The sequence below is a fragment of the Leptonychotes weddellii genome, chromosome 12 (genome assembly GCF_054177405.1).
Source record: "Leptonychotes weddellii isolate Sample4059 chromosome 12, ASM5417740v2, whole genome shotgun sequence".
NCBI classification, from domain to species: domain Eukaryota; kingdom Metazoa; phylum Chordata; class Mammalia; order Carnivora; family Phocidae; genus Leptonychotes; species Leptonychotes weddellii.
The window spans coordinates 5625203-5646073 of record NC_138380.1 but is presented as its reverse complement, the minus strand read 5'-3'; the positions used below and the strand labels follow the sequence as shown (position 1 = coordinate 5646073).

At 44.3% G+C, this 20871-nt stretch overlaps 1 protein-coding gene across 2 annotated transcripts; it reads right to left on the bottom strand.

Annotated features, from left to right (window-relative positions):
• Window positions 1–13023: 13023 nt before the first annotated feature.
• Window positions 13024–20864, bottom strand: TMEM176B (transmembrane protein 176B). 2 transcript variants are annotated; one of them, XM_006730878.3, is made up of 7 exons: window positions 20760–20864; window positions 17601–17812; window positions 15768–15878; window positions 15396–15452; window positions 14954–15184; window positions 13922–14041; window positions 13024–13576 (listed from the first exon to the last, which is right to left on the bottom strand). In XM_006730878.3, exons 2-7 carry the CDS (start codon window positions 17802–17804, stop codon window positions 13568–13570), a joined length of 732 nt encoding a protein of 243 aa, XP_006730941.2. In that variant the 5' UTR covers window positions 17805–17812; window positions 20760–20864; the 3' UTR covers window positions 13024–13567. The 2 variants fall into 2 exon arrangements, with proteins under 2 accessions (XP_006730941.2, XP_030881303.1); XM_031025443.2 differs by having other exon boundaries at window positions 17601–17809.
• Between the last annotated feature and the right edge of the window lie 7 nt (window positions 20865–20871).

The window sequence follows — 20871 nt, the reverse complement described above, 5'->3', positions numbered from 1 at the left end:
CTTGTTGATTCAAGAAAGGCCTTTAATTGTGATTTTTTAAAACGATTTTATTTATTTGAGAGAGAGAGAGTACAAGCAGGGGCGAGGAGGAAGGGGGGAGGAGGGGCAGAGGGAGAGGAAGAAGCAGACTCCCGGCTGAGCAGGGAGCCTGACCCGGGGCTCCATCCCAGGACCCTGAGATCCTGACCTGAGGTGAAGGCAGATGCTTAACTGACTGAGCCACCCAGGCATCCCCTTTACTTATGATTCAAGAAAGCAAAATATCACCCACTCTCTGTTACACCTGCTAACAATCCTTTTCTGCCCCTTTCTTTTTTTCACTCAGAGTTTATAACCATTTGGTCTCCTCTTTTCTCTCAGCATTAACTCATGGAATTGCAGTAACAGCACTTCAAAACACAGGTGCTTCCAACCACTGGTGAAAGAAATGTCAACAATAGAGATGGGGGAAATTGCTCCTTTTCTCCTACAGCTACAGAGAAGAACAGCAAATACTGGTCCTACAAAGGAGTCTGTGAGCTATTCAGTGTTTGAAACTTGGAGCTCTGTCCTGTGTTTCATCTCTAAAAGTCTGTAGAATTATGTTTGTCATTCTTAATAATGTGTTTCTCTACTCATGAGATGTACATGGAAATCTAATAATTCCTAACAGATCTACATACAAGATTTCTTAGACAAATCCAAAGGAGATCCCTGATACTTCCCTCTTCTACTACAGGCATGCAGGTAATAAAATAAAACAAAATATAATAATCAAAGAGTTTGGGAATCTCATCTGGTTTAAATCACAGTGTGCTAAGTAAGATAGGACTGCCAAATGTTGTCAGAGGTCTTGCAAATATCACCCCCTGGTGTTTGTCTTAAGTTAGTTATGGTATATTTTAGCTAAGTCTGGAAATTTCAACAAATGTTTTCTTTATGGCTTCTGTCATTCTTAGAAAGACCCCCCTTACTCCCTTTATTTAAAAATGCATTACTTATGTCCACATGAAAATCTGCACACAAATATTTATAGCAGCTTTATTCTTAATTGCCAAAATGTGGGGAAAAAAGATATCTTTCAATAAATGAATAGATAAATAAACAGTGGTACATCAGATAATGGAATATTATTGAGTGTTAAAAAGAAATGAGCTCTCAAGCTATGAAAAGGCATGAAGGAAACTTAAATGCATATTTCTAAGTGAAATAAACCCATCTGAAAAGGCTATGTACTGTGTGATTCCAACTCTATGACTTTCTGGGGACGGTAAAAGATCAGTGGGTTGCCAGGGTTTGGGGGGATGGACTCATAGGTGGAGCAGAATGAGCCACCCAAGTGCCCCTGGAGTTTCCCTTTTTTGGAATGCCCTAGAGTATAGATTTAATTTCCTTAAGAGACATAGGACTATATGGGGGCATATCAAAAGGACACAGAGGCAACCTGAAAGAGTCCCCAGTGGCCAAAGCCTTCTTTTTATAGAAATATTCCAGCTAATAAACACAGAGGAATGATAAAGTATTATCATTTTGCAACCCCTAATAAATGAATGGATCTAGGCAATGATCATTAATGATTACTAGATATCACTAAAAGAGACATAACTGGGCATCATATGCCTCCAGACAGAAGTGTATACACTTATAAGTTGCAGTGTATGGACCTTATATGGATCTATATTCAAATAAAATGTAAAAAGAAAAAGTGCATGACAATGTGGGAGGACTGAACACTGCCTAGATATTTAATAGTAAATATTCATCTCCTAAATGTGATATGAGTAAAAGGGAGAGTCCTACTGCTTTAGAGTTATATGCTGAAATGTTCACAGATGAAATGATGATATCTAAGATTGGCTTTTGAATAATCAGGACAGAAAGGGATGGGGTTTAGATGAAACAAAGATGGCCATGTATGATAATGCTGGACACCTAATGATGGATACATCGAGTTCAGTACACTATTTTTTTCAGCTTCTCTATATATAGAATTTTCCACTCAAAATATATTGACAAAGGTTTGTCAAAGTTCACAACATTTCCATTTTCCTGAACATTTTAGATATACTGGGTTAAACAGGATAACTTCCAGGCTCTCAGTAAAAGAGTAAGAGATATAGTACAGTCATTTGATAGGTCTGGTAAAGCCTTTTTGGCATACTTCCCAGAGCTTGCAAAATCTAATGTCTCCAATGACTGGTTAATAAATCCTTTTGCAAGTCAAGCAGTTTACACTGTTGTGTTTTCAACAAAAAGGAAGGCAGATGTATCCATTAACAGACAACTAAAAATTAATGACAGATCGCTATTGTGGTTTTGACATTTATCCTGGAAGGAGTACTAAGAATTGAGTGGCATTGCCATAACAAAATTGTTTCCATTCCTATTTATTTATTTATGTGAATGAGGCTTCTCAGTGCCTGCACCAATTAAAACAAAATATAGGAATAGAATTAATCTGAACATTGTCTCATTCTAGCAAAGAATAATAGTCATGCACGTATATATGGAATAAATGGAAAAAAGTCTCATTCATCTCCTTGAGAGATGCATTTCCAAAATTAAAAAGTTACTGGGTTTTTTTTCTGGAAATATGACACATTTGCGTTGGTTGATCAATTGTGTACTAATAACACCTTAGTAATAACCAAATACAGAAGAGATTATTCAAACTTAAAGCTTTATGGTCACATAATTCTTCCCAATTTTCACATATATTTTTACAGCAGAAATGTATGTGACTAGGGTGATAAGAATTTCCCTGCATAAAAATCCTTTATAATAAAATACAATTCTGTGGGGGAGGTAAATGGACAATGAAGGAGAAAAAGGAACAGACTATTAGGAAAGAGCTTGTTCCTGTATTTTTTAAATAGCTTCTGGTTGGTATTCAATTTATGTTTTTATATTATTTTTTAATATCTACAATGTGCTAGAAATTGTATTCTTTGCAAGCATTCATGAGAAAATTTTAGAAGTTCAGTTTAAAATGCTCAAGAGAGCACTTAGACTTTTAAATTTCTTTTAGTGAAAAAAGCAAAAACATTGCCTTAGATAAACTCTTACATAAATGCATGATGATATTGTTATAAAAAGTTCATTAAGGTTAAAACCTAGAAACAACACAAATCCATCAACAGTAGACTCAATAAACAAATTGCAGAATACTCATACAATGGAAAAATACACAGCAGTAAAAATGGACAAAGTAGAGGTACCAGCATCAACATGGACAAATCTCATATACATTATGCTGAAAGAAAGGAGCAATTCCCAGGAGAACACGGAGTCTGATTCCATTTTTGTCAAGGTTAATAATGGACAAAACTAAAAATATATATTATTTAGGGCAACAGACATAATTTTTACAGTAAAACTATAAAGAAAAGCAAGGAATGATTGTCATAAAGGATCGGCGAGTGATTACACCATGGTGAGAGGGAGGAAGAGTGATGTGGTCAAGAAGGGAGTGATGGGGATAGAGTGGAAAGCCTCAAAGTCAATGCTCTATTTCTTCAACCAGATTTTACTTGACTGATCTTCTTTACATTGTACATACACTAACATGTATGATATACTTAACTATAAAAAATTCAACCACACTGAAAAGCATGAAACAAGATCTGAACTAATAGAAAAATATGCGATGTTCTCATGAAAATACCATACTATAAAAGTATACATTCTTCCAGGGGCGCCTGGGTGGCTCAGTCGGTTAAGCGGCTGCCTTCGGCTCAGGTCATGATCCTGGGGTCCTGGGATCGAGCCTTGTGTCTGGCTCCCTGCTCAGCGGAGAGCCTGCTTCTCCCTCTCCCTCTGCCTGCCACTCTGCCTACTTGTGCTCTCTATCTATCTGTCAAAAAAAAAAAAGTATACATTCTTCCAAAATTGATATTTAGTTTAATTCCAATTGAAACCCCAACCTCTCATGTGCAGAATTAGATAACACTTTCTTCTTTTTTTTAAGATTTATTTATTTGAGAAAGAAAGCACACGCATGTACAAGGGGAGAGGCAGAAGGAGAAGCAGAGAGTCTCCCGAAGCGGACTCCCCACTGAGCCTGGAGCCAGAGGGATGCGGGCTCGATCCCAGGACCCTGAGATCATGACCTGAGCCCAAATCAAGAGTCGCTGCTTAACCAACTGAGCCACCCAGGTGTCCCAGATAACACTCTCTTAAGGCTCGCATGGGATGAAAAATGCCTGAACATAATCAAATAAGAACAGACAAATTAATAGAATAATACATAGTACATAGTGAACCCCAGTTAATAATGGAATTTAATATATGACAAAGATCAGGGAATTAACAGTTTAAATAGTCAGTGTTGCTGACTGGAATTGTTTTCTAACTAGAAGACAATAAAGCTGAGCTCCTACCTCACACTATATAAAAATCTAAGAAGAATTAAATTCTTATCTGTACAGAATAAAACAAAAATATTAGAACAAAATATAGGAAACTGTATGTACAATCCAAGAGTTGGGTATACTTTCTTAACCAAGACATGAAGACAGAAGTCATCAAAGAAAAAATAGCTTTAAACATTTTATTATGACAAAGATGCCATAAATGAAGTTAAAAGAGAAAAAAGAAACCCACCAGATTTGAAAAAAAAGATGAAAATTTAAAATCTGTTAAAAGAGAGCTCACAAAAGTCCAGGAAGGGTGCACCATATGTGTAGACTGTTGGAAGGTGCACAATAAAGAGCCAGCACATACATGAAAAAGAAACTCAACTTCATAAACAGTAAGAAAGGTGAAAATTAAAATAACAACTTGCAAAAATTGGGAAGAGTTATAATATCTACCACGGATAAAAATTAGTGGTGAAGTTAAGGAGAAGTACAAAGGATGCTTTAATGTACTGCCGGTGAAATGTACATTATTGCAGCCTTTTTGGAAAGCTCTCTGATGACATTTATTGCCTTTTTAAATATTTATACCCTCCAATGAGCAATCCTATCCAAAGACTTCCTCCCATAGCAATAGAAGCTCTGGTCAATGCAGTCCAGGAGAGCAGCGGTGTTTCCAGGGACAAAAATACAGGAAGTGAAGTCAAAACTCACCAGCAGGGAGATTGGGGGTATATTATGTAGCCATTAAAAAGATGCTAAACAGGGGCGCCTGGGTGGCTCAGTCCGTTAAGTGTCTACCTTGGCTCAGGTCATGACCTCAGGGTCCTGGGATCAAGCCCCCAACAGGGCTCCCTGCTCAGCGAGCGGAGAACTTGCTTCTCCCTCTCCCTCTGTCCCTCCCAGCTGCTGGTGCTGTCTCTCTCTCTCTCTCTCTCAAATAAATAAACAAAATCTAAAAAGAAAAGATGCTAAATATGCTATTTGGATGTTCTTAATATCCCTTCTGCTTCTCTTAGGGCCTGTTTTTCTCTCAGCTCATTCAGCCTCTATTTTCCCCCATGTACCTGCTCATCCTTGGCTTTCTGGTCATCCTTGCATATGAAGGAGGGGCAGCCTACACGGGCAGTTCCGCCCCAGCGCAGACTCTCCAGGGGCTCCTCCCCTCGTGGGCAGTCTGGACAGCGACTCCCAATTCCCAAAGTAGCCAAGGAGGGGGACCACTTGAAATCTCAGCTCTAAGGGAGACTGCTTGATCACTTAAGAGAAGGGCTCTTCACGATTTGAGTTTTTGGGCTCTTCCGCCTCCGGCCTGACTGCTGTCTGGGTTCTCCGTGCACGCGGGGTCACCCCATGGATCATAGGATGTCGTGTTGTTGGCTCCTTTAAAGAAGCAAAATGACACAAGCAGATAGGTTAGTAATAAAGCCAGATGGCTCAGAGAAGACAGAAAGGATCTAGGGGGGGCGCCTGGGTGGCTCAGTTGGTTAAGCGACTGCCTTCGGCTCAGGTCATGATCCTGGAGTCCCGGGATCGGGTCCCGCATCGGGCTCCCTGCTCAGCAGGGAGTCTGCTTCTCCCTCTGCCCTCTTCCCTCTCGTGCTCTCTGTCTCTCATTCTCTCTCTCTCAAATAAATAAATAAAATTTAAAAAAAAAAAAAGAAAGAAAGAAAGGATCTAGGGGAAGTCTTCCTTCAATTTTTAAAAAGTTTTTTAATGATTTAATTCAAATTAGTTTTTTGAATAGGGAATATTCCAAACATAGGAATGGGTATACAATGAAAATCTCCCTCCTACTTCATCTCCCACATGCTCAGTTTCACTCCCTCCACCCTTGAGACAGTCAATGTTGCTAGTTTTGGTATTCTCTTCCAAAACCATCCTATGCATATATAAATAAATATCCATACATTTACATATGTATGCATGTGTATATTTGCATACATTGCAAAGAATATATACAATCTGTTATGCTACACATATGTTGTTTTAAAAAGATTTATTTTATTTATTTTTTAGAGAGAGAATGGGTGGGGGGGAGGGCAGAGGGAGAGAGAATCTCAAGCAGACTACCCACTGAGTGCAGAGCCCCATGTGGGGCTCAATCTCATGACCCCTGAGATCATGACCTGAGCCGAAATCAAGAGTCAGAGGCTTAACTGACTGAGCCACCCAGGGGCCCCTACACGTAAGATTTTGTAACCCAAATTTGTTCACAAGGGAGTGGTAGTTTAGGGAAATGCTGTCAGTATAATGTGACAGTCATGTTGGTGCATCTGTGATTTTCTCCCCCATGTTAGATAATGTTCTATCCCACCAAGTAACAACAATCAAACAAGTACCTGGGTTCACTCCCGGCTCAGGACGCTTTGAGAGCAGCACCCCAGGATCTGGGACCTAGAGATTCCTGGACATCAACTCAAATGCCAGGATGGTATCTCTGTCTCTCCACTTATTAATTAGAACTGTTGCAACTGCAAGTGGCTTAAGTAAAAGGTGACTTATTTGGTCACATACTAAAATGGTCAAGAGTCACTCCGGCTTCAGGCACTGCTGCATTCAGGCTCAAGCAATATCCCTTGGACTGGGCTTTCCCCACGTCCTCTCTGATTCCACAGCTTGTCTTCATTCTCAAGCTCCAAGGTGGTCTTTGGCAGCTCCAGGAAGACCTCTCATGGTGGCCATACGGCTGCAACAGCTCCAACTCTGCAGCTTTCCAGGTTCAAGTTTAGCATAAAGAGCAAGAGCCTTCTCTGGTATCCCGAAGACTTACTCTGATGTGACCAGCTTAGGTGTGCCCACTCCCAAAACAACCACCATGGTCTGGGGGAAATGATCTGCTGCTTGATCTAAGTTTGGGTCACCTGCTTTATCCCTGGAACTGAGGACAAAGCCCCACCATGAACACATAGCCAGACAATGAGGAAAAGAGATTTCCCAAATGGAAATCCGGGACTGTTCCTTTTTTTTTTTTTTTTTAAGATTTTTTATTTATTTATTTGACAGAGAGAGAGATAGCGAGAGCAGGAACACAAGCAGGGGGAATGGGAGAGGGAGAAGCAGGCTTCCTGCCAAGCAGGGAGCCCGATGTGGGACTCGATCCCAGGACCCTGGGATCATGACCTGAGCCAAAGGCAGACGCTTAATGACTGAGCCACCAGGCGCCCTCCGGGACTGTTCCTAAAAAAGTGGGGAATGAATGCAAAGGCCACCTCGTTATGAGATTCCATCCTAACATTAGCCCATTGGTTCTCAAAAAGTATTTTCCCCACCTCAATGCATTTCAACCAAGAAAAGATCGGTAACTTGAGAGTTTCCAGATGGTTCTGATGTATATCCTAGTGGGAATGTTCTTCTGATCCCACATTGGAAACCGCAGCCCTACTCAGTGACCACCCAAATATTGTGCCATTAATCACAATGCAAACAGAGTATAAATGGCTCAAACACATTCTGTGCACAGCTGGAAAAGATAATTCATGCCATTTATTGATTTATCCAACAAATATTTAGAAGCCGTCCTCCCAACTCTCCCTAATATCACTCCTGTATATACAAAGGGGAGGGTTTGTTTACCATTACAATTCACTGCTGATTTCCAAATTTACATTTACAGACCACATCGTCCATCCACAGGAGACTGGCTGGACTAAACGTGCTAGATGCATACAATGGAATATCGCCCAGGCTTAAGCGGGAAGGGAACTCCAACACACACTGCAACATAGGTGAACCTTGAAATAAGCCAGTCACGAAAGAATAAATATTGTGTGACTCCACTTATATAAGGTACCTAGGGCATAAAATTCACAGAGACAGAAAGTAGAGGGTGGTTACCAGGGCCGACGGGGGGGAAGGGGGAATTAGTGTTTAATGGGGACAGAGTTCCAGTTGGGGAAGATAGAACGTTCTAGAGACAGGTGGTGGTGGTGGATGCATAACCATGTGAATGTACTTAATGTGACCGAACCTTACACTTAAACATGCTAAAATGGTAAAATAATAATAACAAAATAAATTAAGTAAAATAAATAAATATCATGAGTAGGTAGCAGAAGACAACAAAGACCTCAAATTTTGGTGTTATTTCCTACAGAAAATAAAACAAATAATGCAGCAAGTTTAAAGAAATAAAATAGATCCTCAGCGGCATGACTGAGAAACAAGAGAGGATCAAAAGAGGATAGGAGGGTTTGAAAAAGAAGGAAAGAAAATGTCTAGAAATGTTTAACAAGAATCTAAAATTTCACAGATTATAATAACTGGGGCAGTAGGGTTTGAAAAAGAAGGAAAGATAACGTCTAGAAATGTTTAACAAGAATCTAAAATTTCACAGATTATAATAACTGGGGCAGTAATGAGTAAACTTGTCAAATAATTATGAAGAAGTTATCTGGAATGCAACAGGTAGAAACAGAGAGATGGAAAATGAAAAACAGAAAAGGAACGAGGAGATCAGGAGGCTGGAGTGAGAAGGTCCAGCGCATGTCTGACGGAGAATTCAGAGGGAATTAAGGGGAGAGTGTAGGAAAGGGACGGATCACAGGCGTAACTCAGAGTTTCTCAGGTTTTAAAAACAAAAGTGTGGGGGTGCCCGGGTGGCACAGTCAGTTGGGTGTCTGCCTCTTGGTTTCAGCTCAGGGTCCTGATCTCAGGGTGGTGGGATCGAGCCCTACCTCCAGGTCCACGCTCAGCTGGAGTCTGCTTCAGACTGTCTCTCCCTCTGCCCTCCCCCACTGCGTGCATGCTCTCTCTCTCTCTCAAGTAAATAAATAAATCTTTAAAAACAAAAGTGTGAATTCTGGGACTCAAAATTATTTAAAATAATTCCTCAGGAAGAATTTTTCAAGGGAAAATAGATTCATACACACCCACACATTCTGAAGTAAATCTTCAAAACACCAAAGAAAGGGAAAAGATCTTAAAAGCCACCAGAATTGGTTACATTTAGTTAAAGAAAGAATTGTCTATCCAGTGAAACTATTTATCTCAAGCTGGGTATAATAAAGAATATTCTGACCAAGACAAAGTGAGAAGGTTTACCTTTACTTTTAAAGAGACCTTTACTGGGCGCCTGGGTGGCTCAGTTGGTTAAGTGACTGCCTTTGGCTCAGGTCATGATCCTGGAGTCCTGGGATCGAGTCCCACATTGGGCTCCCTGCTCAGCAGGGAGTCTGCTTCTCCCTCTGCCCCTCCCCCCTCTCATGCTCTCTCTATCTCATTCTCTCTCGCAAATAAATAAATAAAATTAAAAAATAAATAAATAAAAAATAAGGAGACCTTTACTTTTAAAGAAACTTAGAAAGGATGTACCTTAAGGAAGAAGAAAAAGCAATATCAGAAAGAAGCCAAGAATTACAAGAAGAAAAGGAGAGCTTTTTGTTCTTAATAAAAACATAAGTAAATCTAAGCAAACACTGAGTACACACGCAAAAATAAGATGTCTAATTTGTGAGGTTAAAATAAACCAAGCTAGAACTTGAAATTGAAGACAAGGTCATATAGCAAGGAGCATTCTAAAGGCATTGTATTTTTCAGATAGAGGATAGGCTATCAACTACCTTTAGAATTATTTGGTTAAGTGCACAAGTGTTTTGTTTTTTTTTAAGATGTCAAGAGAATCCACTAAAAAATTAGAAATCCTCATGAAGGGGGGGGCCTCAAGAGGGGAGGGCGAGAATGAACTCGGCAGATAAATACTGAAGAAGTTCATAGCAGCACCTAGCGGTGAAAAAAACCGTTGAGATGTCTCCTTCCTACTTGAAAAGGAATTTTTTAAAAGGAAGTTGACAGTTTTTCCTAAACCTTCACTGCACATTTTTTTGTGAACAGTTCTTTCGATTGGAGGCTCCAGGGTCTTCCTTGTTCGGTTTGAGACAATGCGGCTTTACCCCATTCCCTGTAGCATATCTGAAGAGACCGTGCTCTTTGCAGGGGTAAGAAATAGTAAAGGAACGCGCCCACTGCTGGAAAGCAGTCCCCCTCCCGACATTTCATAGCCCTCGCTCCTTTGGAGATGCTTTTCCAGGAAGTTTGCCCAACCGCCCCGCCCCCGGTATCTAACGGAGCAGAAGGCGGGGAAATTGCCTGGTGCCTCCCAGACTGAGCAAGGACAGACACTACATCCGCTGGATCCAGCTGAGCCAAGGCAGTCCCAACCCCGTCCCCTCCCTCCGCTGCCTCCTGCAGCAGGGACTAAGGAGGCCCTGCCCTTCGTCCCTCTTCCCGGTCTCAGCGCCTCCCAGTCCAGCAGCCCGGTCTACACCGGAGGGGGCAGCCAAGCTCTGTCCAGTGCAGTTTTAAAAACGAACAGCACTGGGTCTTGAACACCAAATGTGAGGCCATTTCCAGGTTATGGAATCTGGAATCTGGTCCTGATGCTAAAGGACCCCACATCCAACGGGGAAATGGGGAGTTGACAAAACAAAGTTAAAAGCAGGGATTAGAGGGGTGCCTGGGTGGCTCAGGGAATTGAGCCTCTGGCTCTTGATCTCAGCTCAGGTCTTGATCTTGAGTTCAAGCCCTGCACTGGGCTCCAAAACAAAATAAAGCAGTGATTAGAAAATAAAACCATTTCCTGTGTATACTCTGGTTTTAAATCCTTCAATAAATATAAACCGGCTTGAGATTACTTGCCTGACCCATGTCAGGGTCATGAGGTTGTTTCCATCTTTTTATACACAGTTTCACCACCAAGATGGAGCCATGCAGACAGACCAGTAACTGTGGGTTTTTCTAAGTAAACAAAAGCAAGGGGAGAAGGGTTTGACATCTGATTTCCTACAGAAAAGGAAAAGATTGAGAAACTTCCAGGGCTAAGTCACGGGGTGAGGGGAAAGGGGTCAGAGAGAGGGAGTGCCACCTTCCCTCAGAGACTTAGCAACTTCCGGGGGTGGGGGGTGGGAGAAGTTGCCAGACTCCGACATTAAAAGACCATTTCACGTGGGACACCTGGGTGGCTCAGTCGGTTAAGCGGCTGCCTTCGTATCGGGTCATGATCCCGGGGTCCTGGGATTGAGCCCCACACTGGGCTCCCTGCTCAGCGGGGAACCTGCTTCTCCCTCTCCCTCTGCCTGATGCTCCCTCTGCTTGTGCTCTCTTTCTGTCAAATAAATAAAATCTTAAAAAAAAAAAAAAAGAATATTTCATGCAACAACATCCAAAAAACCAAAAACAAACAAAAAAAACAAAAAACCACCAAGTTGACATTTATTTCCCAGTATGAAAAATGAAAAACACTTCTATCTGATCTGGCCATAAATGGACTGGTTAAGAAACACTGACACACAGAAATTAATAGCATCTAACGAGTTCACACAAAGAATTAAAACAAAATGATTAAATTCAAGGGGGCTCGTTTCATATCTGAATACTCCCAGCAAGCCACCCAGGTGTGATTATCTATCCCCCCACTTCTCAAAATCTGCTCAGCACAGGAAGCACCACCTTATGCATCTTGCGAAAATGCAGATTTTGATTCAGCAGGTCTGGGGTGGGGCAGAGTGTGTATCTCTAGCAAGCTCTCCGAGTTGCCCCAAGTTGCCTCGAGTTGCCCATCCCACAGGCCAGTGCATCTGGGCAGATTCACACTTGAGGCAGCAAGAATAGAGGCTCCTGTCAATCACCCAATGGAACTAGCCACTGCCACCCACCACCCCAAAGTGGTCCCCTACACCAGGGGCTGGCAAACTTCTTATGGAAAAGGCCTGATAGTAAAGATTTTTTTTTTACTATAGGCTTTGTGGGCCATTCAGTCTCTGTTGAGACTACTCACCTCTGCCCTTGGAGCATAGACAATGTGTGAACAAATAGGTGTGGTTGTGTTTCAATAAAACTTTATTTACAGAAATAGGTGACAGACTGGATTTGACCCTCAGGGTGAAATTTGCCAACCCCTGTCCAATATTCTGAACATATTTCTGGGTCATCTCTGTGGCCTTTTCTTACACAAGCTTATTTACAAACCTCTATCTAAGGACTAGGAGGTGAGGAGGCCCTGGAGAGACAGAAGCAGGCCCTCCATTCTGAACCCCCACGCACAGGGCCAGGCCCCACTCATTTTAGCAGCCCTGCACCTGTTCAGCACGGCCCTGTGAGACAGCACTGTTATTTCTCTCTTAAATGTGGGTGAAGGTGGGGGCTCTGAGGCAGTCTGCCTGGATTTGAAGACTAGTTCCTCCCCTGTAGTCTGCCAAGGAGGGATAAATCCTACCTCACAGAAATTTCATAAAGCCACACGGAGATGCAAGGCTGCCAACTATGTTGGAATCAGAAAAAAAAGCCAGAATAACGATCACTTGTTAATTCTACAGACCATAACCTGCTTTCTTACCCTTCAGAAATGCTTACAACTATATATGTATACTATATATTTATAGATGTATAAAGAAAATGAAAAAAGTTTTTTAAATTCCTCATATCATTTAAAAAGAAAGTGAAAAATAATAGGGGTGTGTGTGTGTAGAGAAAGAACTAACTCTACTGTAGAAAGGAAAGAAAGAGAGAGAGGGAAGGAAGGAAGGAAAGAAAGAAGGAAGGAAGGAAGGAAAGGAGGGAGGGAGGAAGGGAGGGAGGGGAGGAAAAAGTCTTGTTTCATGCCTCACATAGTTCTATAAACCCCGCAGAAAGTTTTAGTCAAAATTATAGATGCTTAAATACAATCTCAGCAGGTAAAAAGATTCTAAGTATATGAGAGTTATTTTCACTTTATTTTGAACAGAAGGAAATCATAAAAAGGAAATTTGCCATTTGGGATATAGAGTGGGACATATATTGGGTCTTATTGGGACCTTGTTTCCATGTCCCAAACTGGCCCTCACTTAAATTCATACATGTCAGCACAGAGAAAGATGTTTTCACAGCATACCATGTGTGGAAGAAAGGGAGACGACATCTTTTCTGGGCAAAATTATTTTCCTGTTGTTTCTGTTTAATCGGCATTAGAGAAAAGCGACAGCCCCTGTTCCTTGAATTGAGGCCACTGGAGTAGGAACAGTGGGAAGAGGAGGAGGCCGGGACAAGTGGCCAAAGGAGAGGCAAGTGTGAGGGACAGGGCAGTGAGGGGCCCTGGGGAAGGGATGCTGGCCTCTCCAGAGGCCCTGGGTTGCTCTGGCCGGGGGCATGTGGAGGCCCAGGCAGGGTCTGCAGGGCTCACAGGATGATGGCAGCCACAGTCTTCTCCTTGGAGGGGGAGGGAGGCATTGATTCTCCCCCAGTAGCTTTTTCTCGGACCCTTACTTATCCTGAAAAAAACAAGGGAAATCAATCATTGCTGGGGAAAAGATGGGGCCTAGTTAGCTTCCTAGAACTTGAAATTGGGCAAATGAAAGAAGGAGGGGAAGGAAAAGGTACAGAGGAGGGGGAGCTACCCAGAGATCTGGGACAGGAAGGCACAAAGGAGGGTCTGAAGAGGCAGAGGGCAGCAGCTAACCCAAACACGGTGCTGGCGCACGCTCCCCAAACAGCAAAGGACTAAGCTGAGTGCTGGAAAGAAGCTGAGGGATGTTCCTGGCCCTGATGTTCCCCCCTGTTCCCAGAGCTTCACCAAACAGACCCATTCTTTCCCCTGTGCCTCCCTGACAGCTCACCAGGGGCTGGGAGCTCTGGCCACACAAGCTTCGAAGACCCATGCCCAGGGAAGCCAAGGATATGATGACCTGCAGGACACAGACAGCCAGGAGCAGAGCATGGATGCCTAGGAACAAATTCTGGAGATAAAGGAAGCAAAAAGACACAGTCAGCAGTCTGCTCCTCTGAGTCTGCTCTTACTACCACCTTATCAACCTGGCCAGGTATCAGACTCTGTCCACCTGACTACTTGCCACCGAAGCAGATTACATTTTCCAACCATGGGGCACCCATAGCTTCCACCCCATTTGCTTGTATGCAATGTGACCTTACCACAACCTGTGAAGAGCTGAATCTATTTCTCTACCCCTAGAATCTGGAACAGCCTGTAACTGTTTTGGACAACAAAATACATTGGAAATGACACTGTGCCAGTAGCTTCCATTTCCCACCTCCTGAAATATCCACAGTGAGATACTTCCTGTTGGAACCTAGTTGCCATGCCATGAGAAGCCCAAACCACATGGAGAAGCCGCTGTAGGCTCTCTGGTTGATAGCCTCAGCTGAGCTCCCAGCCAATTGAGCACCATCTTGGAGCTCCAACCCAATCGAGCTCTCAGAAGACTTCACCCCCCACTGACGTCTGACAGCAATTGCATGAGAAAACCCAAGTAAAGACTGCCTATCTGAGCCCAGCCAGCCCACAGAATGTGAGAAGCAATGATAAATGAGAGTCTTAAGCCAAAGTGTGTTGGGTGTTGTGTTTACACAACAATAGGTAACTAGGACAGCCACACACCAGAAAAGATAGAAGGGCGTTCTGTGACATTCTCTCTTAAATGTCTGCCCTTTGCTCCTCATCCCCTTTGATTCAGGAATTCTTATGCCATGAGGGTCTGAGAAATGTCTCCAGCTTAAGTTAAAACCTCCTGAACCACAGACCTAAGATGAGGTCCACACTCCAAGAGCCTACATCTCTGCCTGCCAGTCCCCCAGCTCCTTGCGAACAGGCAGTTGTGCTGGGTCCCTGGAAGACTGGACTCTGTTCTCACCATCAGCATTTGCATGTAGGTTCTGCACCTATCCTCATTCCACCGTGACATGCGACTCCTTTGCCACGTCTCATTGTACCCAGTGGTCAGGGTGGCAGGTTCTGGGGACTCACACACAGAGTCGATGTAAAGGAAGCCATCACTTGGCGAGGTTAAGCTGTTCACACAGAGGACAACAGCAACCACGGCCGTGGAGATGCCAGCCAGCGTGAGCAGACCTGATGCACAGCCCTAGAAGGGAGAAATGCAGGGCGCAGACCCTCCTTATTGAGAGCCATGAGGTCCTGGCCCCAAACCTGTCTCTTCTTCCTCATTTCCTGCCCCAGGAAACCCTCCCCACCCCTCCAGGAAAGATCCCGGGACATTAAGAACCAAAGGGAAGAAGACCAAAAAATAGCAGAAAAACAGACATGGGAGGGGGCAGAGAACACCCAAGACTCACTGAGAGTTTGCCCTGGTGCTTCTCATGGATGATGGCCCCAGCTCCTGCTACAACAGCCTGCAGAGAGAAGACACCGGAAAAGGCTTCCAGTTTACTCTCCTGAAGTGACCCCCCCACCCCCACCCGTTCCCAGGACAGCCGATTCGAAGCAGGATCCAAGGGACTGGCAAAGACATGGAGCAGATGGACAGGATGGAAAGTACAGAGTGACAGGGATTGGCTCGCCCCTCAAGGCCACTTCCTCATGGTGAAGGGCATTTGGATCCTGGTCTTTGGTTTCTTCCCCAAATCCCTGACCCAGATCCAAAGGAAATTTCTCCTTGCTCATAACCACTTGCCTGCCACCGAGCTTACAGCCCCTTCCTGACTCACCACAGACCCTGCCCAGAAGGCGCAGCCTGAGGCACGCAGCTCTGTCCAGGGCCCGAAGCAAAGCAACCCTCCGAGAACACAGCTCACAGCCCCCAGCAATATCTGGATCACCTGCAAGACAGGGTGAAAAGCCAACTCCCTTCCCACCAGCCCCCACGCCCCAGGAGAGGCCACCCAGCTCGTACCTGGCTGGCTTTCCTCTCCTTTTCCTGTCTTGACCTCTCTGTAGCTCTGATTCTGGAAGGCTCTGTCCCCTTCACATCCATGAAGCAGCATGTTGTGGCTCTCCTCCGTCCCTCTGACATGTCAGGCTTTTTGTCATTGCTTTCTCCTCAGTGCCACTCTTTGTCATCCCACTGGATGATTCCCACTTTTTTCTCCTCATTCCCCCTTAGGAGTCCCACCATCTTGCCCAGGATAAGCTGAAAGGACCCCTTTCAAGAAAGGAGTGTGTTAGCTGACAGCCTTCAGTGGTCAGCAGCTTCAGGGTCCCTTCGTCTTTCAAGCCACAGGCACACCCTTTGGGGATGGCCACCCAGCCACTGGTGAAGCAAGGCGGTGCGTACGGCGGCCATTTCCACCCAACGTGGCTCTCCTATAAAGTGGCCGCTCTTGCTCCCAAGCTCCCCACAGGGCTGGCAGAGACCTTGTCAGGCCTGCATCATGATCTGGAGGCTCCCCTTGCCCAATCTTGGTCCCTCCGTTCTCATTCATAGGTGTGACACTCTCACAAACCTTTTACACATTTAACTCTGATTCATGTCTGCTTCCTGGAGAACCCAGCTATCATTGCCTCTTGGCCATCACCAGCTTCTCAGCCCGCCAGCACCTCAGATCTGCCACATCCAAGTTCCACACCTCACCTGCACCTCCAGTGTCTGCCTCGCCTGCCTTCCAGAGCCTCGGGCTCCTGGTCACACCAAACCTCAGCATGTTCTTGGATTCCTCTCCTCCCTCGTACCCCAAGCCCACTCACTCCCAAGTCATGGAGACGTCATCCATAGATGACAGAGACTCCTCTCTTTCCTTGGCATCTCTGCAGGGCCCAGGCAGGCACAGACCCTCCACCCTTCTTCCCTGGACACCTCCTGGCTGGGAGGCAGGTTCATTAAAAAGCCCAGGTTCCTGCTAGGAAACCACCCGTAGCCTTCCCACTACTGAAGCTGATTCAGGACAATTTCTCACCTTGTCAGTCAAGGCTCTCAGCAGTAGAGCCTTGGGCTGCATTTCCAGTCTGATCTGCCCTGAGTCCCATTCTCTTTACTCTGACAGAACTTGCCTGAAGCTTTCTGGCTTCTTCACCCTTGCTCCTGACGTTCTCTTGACCTGGAATTCCTTTCCTTCCATCTTTCACCTCTATCTGTCTACACACACTCTTCCTCCATGCGAGGTCTGGCTCAGATGCCAACTGCTGCAGGCCGATCCCCAAGGATGTCACCTGCTCTACCTTTCATTCTAGGCATGCCTGTAGTGGTGTGTTCCCTTCTGATGGATGTTGAGCCCTTTTAGGTTATAGACTAGGGACACTCTCTGTAGTTTTCTCCAAAGTGCCTGTAATAGTGCCTCGCATCTGCAGGCCCTCAGTCCACATGGGTTCCATGAAACTCAGCTAACACCCACCTGCCCCCCACCTCCGGCTGAGACCACCCCCACTGTACCAAAGAAGAGGCCCATCATTCTTTTCCATCTAAATGTGTAGGGGAACCTGCCAAAACTTTCTTTTCCCAAAAAAGATGGGATACAAATAATAAGTTCTCATGAAGAGTCAACCCACTTCTTTTTTCATCCCATTGAAGGAGAGTTACCATCCTCTGCACCACCTGCTCCTCTTACCCCCAATACCAGCTGCCCATAGCTCATCCTGGCCTCGGAAGGGCCGGTGTCCCGAGGGCGAGAAAAGATCTCCTTCAGGGAAGCCCCAGCTTTTAACAATTGTGCCAAAGCTGATTCCTGGTGGATGTGGATGTTGATGTGGCTGGGCTGGGACAGTGTAGAGACCACATCAACTCCATTCACGGTCACCATGTTTTGGGTCATCCTGCCTGCTGGGAAGAAGACGTAGAAAAGTGAGGTCTGAGAACCAGCGAAGATAAAAAGGAATATGTTGCATGAGTGAAGGGAGAGAAAACAGTCCCTTGTCAAGATCCAAAGGGTCTTCCCAGAGCAGGTAGCAGAGTCACAGTGGCCTTAATCTGGGATGCAAATCCAATCACCTCTAGAGTTCTTCACCACATATATTCTTGGGCCTCCCCCCAGAATGGTGTGACACGGTTTGTCTGGGTCTTGAGTTGGGCAATGAAAGGAATCTGAATTAGTTCAGGGACTTAATATATATATTTATACATAATACTTCCATATGGTTAAAAAATTCAAAAGATACAAAAGGATATACCTATAAAACCCTCCCTCCCATCTTTCTCTCCCAGCCACCTAGTTGCCTTCTAGTTGGAAACTAATATTATCATTTTTTATATATCCCACAATGACATTTTTTGCATAGAAAAGCATATAAAATATATTCTCCTCCCCCTTTTCCCACAAATGGCAGGATACTACATAAACTAACTGCACAATGATTTGTTCACCGAATTGTGTTTTGAAGATAATCATACATCAGTCCATAAAATGCTTTCTCACTCATTTGTCTGGCTGCACAGTGTTCCTTTGTCTGAATGCATCATGATTGTTTTCAGCAGGCTCCTATTTCTTTTAAGATTTTATTTATTTATTTATTTATTTATTTATTTATTTATTTATTTATGAAAGAGAGAAGGAGAGTGAGAAAGCATAAGCAGGGGGAGTGACAGAGAGAGAGGGAGAAACAGGCTCCCCAAGGAGCAGGGAGCCAAATGCGGGGCTCCATCCCAGGCCCCTGGGACCATGACCTGAGCCGAAGGCAGACGCTTAACCAACTGAGCCACCCAGGCACCCCTCAATCAGCTCCTATTGATAGACATCAATTTCCTCTTGCAAACAATGGGGAATTGGCAGGTCAATGGGAATATGCATGTGTCATTTCAATAAATATTGCCCTGTGTGGGGCTACCCCATGCCTTTCACAAGCAGAAGCAAGGTCAAGGAATGTCCACTGCCCCTCTCCATGGCCAGCAGGAGGTGTCAGCAGATTTTTTAATCTTTTTCAAATATATATCAGGAAAATTACATCCCTTTATAGATTTTATTCAGTTTTATGCAGCAAAATGCCCCCTTTTTGGTGGATATCTCAGCGAGGTTTGACAAATTCGTACATTTGTACAACCCCAACTACCATCAATATAGAGAACATTTCTGTGTTGCAAAAATTCCTTAATGTTCTCTCCCCAATAAACCCCTCGACCCTGGCCCAAGGCAACCACTGATCTGCTTTCTGTGACTGTTCTAGTATAGTTTCAGTCCATAGTTCTCTTATTATGAGTGATATTGGTCATCTTTTCATATGTTTAAGACACCTTTTTTCCTTCTTTTGTGAGCTCTCTGTCCATACCCAGGTCCTTCTTGTTTTACTGTTTTGTTTTGTATAGGATCTTGGATATTCGAAAATTATCATCTGTGACATGATTTCCAAATATTTCTTTGCAATTTATGATTTATTTTTTGATTAACCAGTTTCCATTTTTATTTTATTTCTGGATTTTATATCATACTTAAAAAGGACTTTACCACATCAAGATTATAAAATAATTCTTCCCTGTTTTCTTCTAAGTAGTGTTATGCTTTCAGTTTTCACATTTAAATGTTGATCCATCTGGGATTTATCTTGTAAGTTGGAAGGTACAGATCCAATTTATTGTGGGGTTTCTTTCCCCAGATGGTTAACTTCTGAAGGGTATGTTCTGTTTGAGGAATATATTATCTTTCTCCTACTGATTTAAAATGTTCTCCTGAGCAAAAATGAAATTCTCCTAGGAATTCAAATCTATTCTAGTGTTTATATTCTGTTCATTGGTGAGTCTGATGAGTCAGGCAACCTTGCCACTATTTTAACGATGAGTATGGGGTTTAATATTTAATTGAGTTATTTCGTGACCCTCCTCGTGTTATTTTTTCTTTCAGGGTCTTTTTTGCTAGGTTACTTCTCCATATGCACTTTGGAATCAATTGCAAAGCTCCAAAAGTAATTCTAATTGGCATCCTACTTTGGTATCACTGATGGAAATCACAACGGTATTAATAACGATTCTAACATTAGCAAGATGGCAACCCTAAAGTCTTCCCTTGTATTCTATGTCCTTTACAGAGCAGTGTCATTCTTGTGCCTACCTGGTCTCCTTAGAGGTATAAAGGACAGGTGTTGGACAATTCTGTGGACACACAAGTAGGTTCAGACTTGTTCACAGACACACACAAGGAAGTCTGGCCCGGATTCCAGCCAGATCTCCCCCTTGGGTCCCAGGAGCCAGCATCATGGGGCAGCCCTGAATGTGCCTTGGGCTCCAGCTCCCACTGAGCCCCTAGGTACCACCACTTCCCCCACGACACTCCAACCCTAGCTCAGCTGAGCCCCCTGCTCTTCTTCTGGACCAGGCTGGTCCCATGAAGACTCTCTTCCCACACCCCCCAGACTCCAGGGTGTGAGGCTCATCCCTGCTGCCCTGGTCACTCTCTCTATCTCGTTCCTCTCGGTGTTCCTGGAGCTGGGGAGAGAGGACCAGGACCCGTGCTACATCCTGGGCCCTCTACCTTCCAGCTTCACTCTGAAGGACCTCTCACCACCAGATCACCTGAGCTTCAGCCACCCCACCAGGAATAAAGGAGGGGTGAGGCCTGGTGAGGTTGCTGGAGCCAGACACATTCTCCTCCCCCTCCCCAGGTCACACCCTGTCTAGGGCATCCCTCCACACCCCTAGCAAGTCCTATGGGAACTGGGAGCAGCATCCCGTGAGATAGGATGGGGGCTTTGGGGACCAGCCTTGAAGACTCCTCAAGAGAGGAAGGTCCTAGGGTGAGAGTCTCCTGGGAAGGGGCCACCTGGTCTGTAGGGACCCTGCTCACCTGCTGTCCTCTGGGAGCCTCAGCAGAGCAGGGCTGGGAGGATCCACTGGCAGCTGAAGACCAGTAGCTGGGAAGAGAAGAGCAGAAGGAAGAGGTGGAGGGAAGAGGGTCT